This window comes from Orycteropus afer, unplaced genomic scaffold, assembly GCF_000298275.1.
Source record: "Orycteropus afer afer isolate SDZICR_OR568_19922 unplaced genomic scaffold, OryAfe1.0 scaffold00037, whole genome shotgun sequence".
NCBI classification, from domain to species: Eukaryota; Metazoa; Chordata; class Mammalia; order Tubulidentata; family Orycteropodidae; genus Orycteropus; species Orycteropus afer.
In genome coordinates, this window is record NW_006921624.1 from 13,965,845 (window position 1) to 13,973,773 (window position 7,929).

Consider the following 7,929-nt stretch of genomic DNA (forward strand, 5'->3'; position numbering starts at 1 on the left):
CAAGGTGTTTTCTCCCTTGGAGCCCCTGATGGGTTCAAACCACCAACCTCTCAGTTAGTAGCTTAGTGCCTCACCATTGTGCCACCTCACTCACTGCCACTGAGTCAATTCTGATTCAGAGAGACCCCACAGGGTTTCCAAAGCCATAGATCTTTATGGAAGCAGACTGCCTCATCTTTCTTCTGCAGAGGGGCTGGTGGGTTTGAACCACTGACTTTTTGGTTAGCAGCCAAATGTTTTAACCACTAGGTCACCCAAGCTCATTATAGTGCCACCAGGGCTCCTTCAACTAAGATGAACAATCCAAATTCAGGCATTTTGTAATTTTATACTAACAATAATACTAGGGGATGGGAATAGAGGGAGGTGGGTGTGGCTACAAAGGGTTGCTCAAGGGATCCTTGTGATGAAATCTTTCTACAGCTTGATTTTGGTGGTAGTCACACCAAGTTATACATGTGATAAATTTGTATAGAATTAAATATATTTCACACACGAATGTATATAAAATTGGTGAAATGTGAATAAGGTAGAGTGTATTAATGGCAATGTACTGGTTATGATATCTTATTATATAGTTATGTAAGATGTTATCATTGGGGAAAACTGAGTGAAGAACATATGGGGGTCTCACTATCTTATTTCTTTTAATTGCATGTGAATCTACAATTATCTTAAAAATAAAAAGTTTTTTAAAAAATCATAATCATGTTAGGTTGGTTTTTCCCAGGAATACAAAGATTGTTTAGCATTAGAAGATTTATTAACATATTATCACATTAACATTGATAGAGACCAAAACATACCTATAAACTGACAAATGATATAACCAAGAACATACAGCAAAGATGATAATTGATGAAAGATAGAAGCAATCAGAAAAGAACTCTCAGAAGCTCCTGTCATCACTTACCTAACTACCTGCACCATGTTCACATACGCTGCCTTCCCTGTTTGGTAGATAAACTGCCTATGTTCTTATCCAAGGCCAACACTTCCACCTGTCTACTAGAAGCCATCTATCTCCCTTTGCTGTACCTTTCTGGCATCATTAATTTTCCTCTCTCTACTGAACCATTCCTACCAACTTCGTATATAAATATAACCTCTCTTATCTTAAAAAAACAAAGCATCTCCTTCTATTGTGTTGTTGTTGTTAGGTGTTGTCAAGTCAATTCTGACTCATTACGACCCATTACAACAGAAAGAAACCCTGCCTGGTCCTGCCCCATCCCCACACCCATTGCAATGTTTGAGCCCCTCGTGGCGGCCACTGTGTCAACCCATGTAGCTGAGGATCTTCCTCTTTCTTGCTGGCCCTCTACTTTACCAAGTATGACGTCCTTCTCTAGAGACTGGTCCTTTGTAACCTGAAGTCTTGCTATCCTTGCTTCTAAGGAGCATGGTGGCTATACTTCTTCAAAGACAGATGTGTTCATTCTTCTGACATATTTGCCATTGTCCCTTTCCCCTGAGTAGACTGCAGACTTCATGAAAACAGGAGCTCTTATATGTTTTGTTCACTATGGAATCCCCAACACAAAGACAGTGTATGCCACGTGGAGGTACTTGATAAAGATTTGTTGAATAAATGAATGGTGCATTGTTGGAAATATTCCACTTAGAATGAAGATCTGCTACACTAACGTCTATTCAACATTCTACTGAGGTCCTAGCTAGTGCAGTGAATCGAGAAAATAGAAAGGATTTACCCTTCAGGTCTGGAATTGAACTCACTCCTGTGGCTTCCAGCCAAACAGTAGACAGGCATATAGGGTGAACATTCACATCAGGTAGATACATTCCTTAGAATGATCAATCATGGGAGAACAGAAGGGCAGTATTTGCACAGGGAGACAGCTCAAGGGGCAGGAATGCACAGGAAAGAAGGTCACAGGAGTGCACAGGGAGGAAGTGGGAAGAAAGTTGTTACATTGTGGGAAACTGTAGTCAATGTCATGAAACAAAGCGTGTATGGACCACTGTATGGAAAATGACTTTGCTCTGTAAACTTTCACCCAAATTAAAAAAAAAAAAAAGGAGGGAAATGAGACAGAGAGAGAAAACAGAGAGGTCATCATGCAGAGAAACAGAGGCAGACAGACTATCTGCCTGGACTCCTAGCAGTTTCTGGCTCCTTGTTCCGGTCTCCTTTAGGTTCTGAAAGATCCCTGTTTCCTGCCAGGAAATTCCCTGTTGTGCTTATGCTAGTTCAATAGGGTTCTGTTCCATGCAATCAAAAGAGCCTTGACTATGGCAGTGCCAAGTCTGTCCCGTGTCCCATAAGCAGTAGGAAGGGAATGGACCGAAAGTGATGCCGGGCCTCTGCCCGTGAAGGACAAGTGGCATGGCTGAGAGTGAAGACACACCAGTGGCAGTGGGGCGCTGAAAAAAGGATGGGCAGCGGGACGAAGCAGAAGGAGCACTGGCCTGGAGGCAGAAGACCCAAGGAATAGAACTGACCCTCGCAGGGAGGTTGTGGGACCTTAGGCAAGTCAACTAGCATCTATGAGACCCATTTCTCCTCTGTAAACGGGGATGTTATTGCTACCTATTGTATAAAATTGTCATAAGAAATATGAAAGTCCCTAGGTAACGTTATAATTCTGGGACTGTGCACAAACTAATTAGGTGGCAGAGGAATGTGACCTTATGCCAAAATACATAAGAAAACTGTTTGCTAACAGTCTTTATACCCAGTGTGTGCCTGAGAATATGGTCACTCTGCTGAGATGGTGAAAATACGGCTCAGGGAGATGGGAAACCCTCCTTCCTGGACTACGAGCAGCTCTACTGGTAGCGAGGATGGGAAGGAACCATGGGCTGATACAATCCCTTAAGGTTGGGGTCTTTTCCTTGGAGTGGGCCAAGAGCAGAGGGACGAGGGAAGAATTACCACTGCTCTCTGGTTCTTTCCCGTCAGGACCTCAGCCACATACTTGGTGATGCCAGCACTCTGCAACTGCAGCCTTTCACACTGGTCCACAATCTTGTTCTGCAACACAAACCACACTATGTTGATGCATGTGTATGATCCATCATTCTATTCCATTAATTTCTACCCCACCCCCAGGCACCCATTCCCAGAGCTCATAACTGATAACTATACCCACTGCCATTGAGTCGATTCCAACTCATACCAACCCTAGGGGACAGAGTAGAATTGCCCCATAGGGTTTCTGATGCTGTAAATCTTTACGGAAGAAGACTGCCTCATCTTTCTCTCATGGAGTGGCTGGTGGGTTCAAACTGCTGACCTGCTGGTTAGCAGCCAAAGCTTTAACCACATTACCACCAGAGCTCCTATTGATATAACTCCATCTGTAAAATCTTCATTTCACAAGTCCCATACACTGTCCACCACATTCTATCCTTCTAGCTCTCTAACTCTAGAATCCTCACTCAAACAATTCTTCTACTCAGCTTGGGCTGCCATTTCACTGGCCACTTCACTTTCCATCATCCCCTTTATGGCCTTGCTTTCCTCTTTATTCGGAAACTCCATGGCCTGTCAGTATAATCAATTTTGTGCATACACTGTCAACTCTTGGCTCCTCTCTCTCCTTCATACCTAACTCCCTGACTTTCCATACTGACACCTGAGCAGAACATACCATCTCAAACTATTCTTCCCCAAGTTATCACTGTTCATTAAATAGCACCATCAATCACTGATCTCATTACCCAGATCAAAGATTCGGGAGTTTCACTCCAACCCCACATCTAGTCAGTCATAGAGTCCTATTAGCCCTATTTCCGAAGTAACTCTCTCCTCTGGTCACTTCTCATCACTTCAACCCAGACCTCCATCATCTCTCCCAAGAACCACTGTTAAGAACGTCCTACCTAGGCTTCCATGTTTGACCCCATAGTCAGCCAGGACCACTTTTTTGGCAAGAAAATCAAAGTCACTCCCTTGCTCAAAACTTGCTTTCCAGTACATACACAGTAAGATCAAGTTTCTCAGCTTAATTAACAAGGCCCTACCTGATGTGACTGCTTCTCTCCAATGTCACCTCCACACTGGCCTTTTTGTTCCTTAAAACACCAGACTTGTTCTGACATAAGTGTCTTGGCTCTACCCACGCCTTCTGCCTCTAACAATCTTTTCCCATATTTTTGCATGCTACTCACCCCCCCCACACACACACACCCTCCACTCAGGTGCTTCAGTGTCACCTTTTCAGAGAGACCTTCCCCGGCCACTCCCCATTCCCTTCCTTTGCTTTATTTTTCTCCTTTGCAGCCAGACTCTGGGCCTGCATATTATGTTTACTTCTTTGTTTTGTGCTATCTGCCCCCCCACCACTGGAACATAAGCACTGTGACTTAGGCCTGCTCTCTGCTGTGTCCTGTTGTCTAGAAGAGTTTCTGCACATAGAAGGTCCTGAATAAATATTTGTTGAATGCACACTCACTGCCTTGATCACAAAGATTTAGCCATTTACAGGCGCCAAAGCTATGAGCATCACCCATGCAAGCAAGAAAAGGGCTTTAGAAATGGGGACGCTAAGGCCCACAGAAACGTGATTTGCCCGGGGAGACATGGCCGAACTCCTATTCTTCCACTCCATCTCTCCAGGTTACAACTGGAGCCCTTCCAAGCAGCCTTTCCTCTATTTCCCATCCAAACTCCTTCTCCTAGGAGCCTTGCCCCAGTTCCATCTGCCAAAGGCAACCCAGTTACCTCTTCCAGGAAGCCCTTAAAAACCCCTTCTCCCAAAAGTAGGAAATTAGGCTTACATTTCACAAATCCAAATAAAAAGCTATAGAACGGAATTGACTAGGAAGATGCTGTGATCGTCACACACCACAGGGACTGAGGGAAATGAGAGCAGCTTTTGAAAAGCTGCATGGCAGAGGAATAAAGGTTAGCAGGACAGGAGGTGAACTGGTACTGGTTTAGTTAGTGCCACAATTTTGTCCTGGGGTGAAATTTCTTTGCTGGCTGAAGGGATTGGGGAAGGAGTCTGCAAAAGACTTACCTACTCAAAATAGAGGGAGGGAAGGCAAGACACTTATCCGGTTAGCCTAAGAGAGATAAGGCTACTCAAGGCCTCAGGAAGGTACAATGGAGGCACCCTGGGGCAGTGCACTCCTAAATGAGAACCAGGTCTGACACTATGCCCTAGCCCTTAGCCCTTCAGCCACTCAGACCCAACTCTGGTGGCAACTTTTTTTTTTTTAAGGTTTTCATGAAATTCTCACTCCCCTTAGCATCACCTCCCCCCTCCAACTACTTCCTCCTGCTTAATCAATGACTCCTCAGGTCCACCCCTGAATCTTAGGAGCTTTAGAGGAGTAAGTGCCCTACTCCAGGCCTCAGTATCCCCATTTGTAAAATGTAGGTAGGGCTTCCACTTTGAAGGCTTGATCTGGATAGAATGAGATGATGGTTATTTAAGTAATTTGGAATTTGCAAAGCTTCTCTCTGTTGTTACACAAGTTTATTATAACACATAGTGTATGGTGTTACTTGATTATCAGCATCAGTGTTGATAGTGGTGGTGACAGTTAAGATCAACAAGAGCTTTGTGGCCTCAGCACTTTGTAACCAAAAAAAAAAAAACCAACCCCACTGCTATGGAGTGGATTCTGACACATAGAGACCCTACAGGACAGAGCAGAACTCCCTCATTGGGTTTCCAAGGCTGTAAATCTTTACGAAAGCAGACTGCCTCATCTTTCTCCCACAGAGCAGCTGGTGGGTTTGAACCTTTCAGTTAGCAGCTGAGTGTTTTAACCACTATGCCACCAGAGCTCCTTTGTCCATGTCAAGTGTGTTAATTACAGTCCAGTCTAAGTACATAAAGCCCCTCAGGCCTCAAAGTACTGCTGGACACCAGGGTAGTGGTGTTGGGAGAGTCAAGCAACTGCAAGGAAATCCCCCAGGGATCACAGCTTAGGGTGGAAGGAGGAAGGAAGCCCCAGGGTGAACTCCCTAACCTCAGCGGCTCATGAGAAGGGTGGTGACTGGAAGGAGACCAACCTGGAGCCCAGCTGCAGTGGTGGTTAGGAGAAACCCTCCGTGAAGGGTTGGGGCAGGAACCTCCCGACATCCCCCCTGCCCTGTCAGTTTATCCTGGTGACACCAGCTTGAAGCACAGTCGAGGCAGAAGCAATCACCTCACCCGGAAGTCAGAAGAGTGGAGGGAGGAGCTTTGAGTCCAGGGACGAGTGGTGAGGAGGGCCCGGGTTTTATCAGAGGGTCAGCTTCCATAGGGGCCCGTGTCAGGCACACTGGCCCAGAGGAGCCGGGCGACGGAGCCCGGTACTGCCCAAGGCCAACCTCAGCTCTCCTCTCCCTCCACCGAGCAATGGAAGAGGGGGAGGCTGGATCTGCCGAAACACCTTTCCTTGAGCTTAACTATGACAGGCCTGACGGCTAAACAGCATTTCACCCATAATCTTATTGTATCGCACAGCAATTCTAATAACCATGAGTTATTACTGCCCAAAACTACAGATGAAGAAACAGAGGCGCAGATGCAAACTCAGAGGTGAGATTCGAACTCCAGCCACATCCTTAATCTAAGCCTTGTTCTACAGCCAGCGTCACCGAGGTGCCTGGGCTTCTGGACCTGCCGTCGGGTCCACCGGACCCAGGCTCCCCCTTGGGCCTGTCGGGCCTGGCGCGCCGCCCTGGCGCGTGGCCCCGGGGCTGCCACCCTCTGGCGCCACCCCCCTTCCGGTGCCCTCGCTAGCTCACCCGCAGCTGCTCAGCACGTTCCTCGGCCCGGCGGATGCGGTGCCCCCGGCAGCGGCCGCCCAGCTCCGCGCAGGCGGCGCACACCGGCCGCCGCTCGGAGCAGCAGAACCAACTCAGAGGCTGGCCGTGTTCGGGGCAGAGCGGCCCCGACTGGGGCCCGGGTTCGGACCCCAGCCCCGGCCCCGCACCCTCCGCGGACATTGCCGAGTGCGGATCACAGCGCGGGCGCTCCACCTGTCGCAGGTGGCTGCTGGGCGGGACTTCCCTGACCGCGCCCCCAGCGCCGCCTAGCGCGCCACCGCCCCGGGCGCTGCGCTTGCTCTTGCCTAGCTCCCTGCCACCGGGGGGAGAGACCCTTGAACTCTGATCGTACGTGCGGCCAGATCTGCTGGCCTCAGCCCTGAGACTTTTGGCGGTCTTTTTTTTTATTTTTTGCTGAATTAATAGCATTGTACGCGGTTTTTTTTTTTTTTTTTTTTTAAATACCGGTATTAAAGATGACCATAGAAACTTCACGAGTCCAAAGGGTTTAAGAGCTCGCCTGCTATTCTGAAAGGTCGGCCTTGGAGTGCACCAGAGGGGCCCCTAAGGTAGGCCTGGTGATTCACTTCAGAAAAACCAGCCATTGGAAGCCTCGGAGCACAGTTGTACTCCGACACACAGGAGGGCGCAATGAATCCGAGTCAACAGCAAGTGGTTTTTGTAAGAAACTTCATCGAACACTTATTAAGTGCCAGGAGCCCGGGTGGCACAGCAGTTAAAGCGCTTGGCTGAGAACCAAATGGTCGATGTGGCAGTCTGCTTTCGTAAAGATTGTTGTTGTTATGTGCCGTCCAGTTGGACCGACTCATAGCGACCCCTCCTTGAGTTTCCGAGGCAGTATCACTATGAAAGTAGATTGCCCAACTTTCCTTCCAAGGAGTGGCTGGTGGGTTTGAACCTCCAGCCTTCTGGTTAGCAGTCAAATGCCTTAGGCACTACGCTAGAGGGCATAGGTTTTATTAGGTGCCGGGCTTTTGCTAAACTCTTTACAACCATTCTATCATTTAATCTTAACAACAACCCTTTTTGAGAGGCAGCGTTAGAGAAATCGCTCCAGTCCTACTTGGCTGTTCATTGACAGAGTACTGTCCAGGGACTCGGCTGTAAAATGAGGAAACACGTAAAAAGCCAGAGCCTAGACAGCAGTTGTAGTCCCTGTTTCTGCTGATAGTATGAGG

General features: G+C 47.6%; 1 protein-coding gene across 1 annotated transcript in view; it reads right to left on the bottom strand.

Annotated features, from left to right (window-relative positions):
- Nucleotides 1-6,910, bottom strand: part of BSPRY (B-box and SPRY domain containing) — a 20,990-nt gene extending 14,080 nt beyond the window's left edge. Inside the window, exons 1-2 of the mRNA XM_042780382.1 lie at nt 6,710-6,910; nt 2,897-2,995 (exon numbers count right to left, since the gene is read on the bottom strand). Coding sequence (XP_042636316.1) covers nt 2,897-2,995; nt 6,710-6,910 — 300 coding nt within the window. The remainder of the gene's footprint in view (nt 1-2,896; nt 2,996-6,709) is intronic.
- Between the last annotated feature and the right edge of the window lie 1,019 nt (nt 6,911-7,929).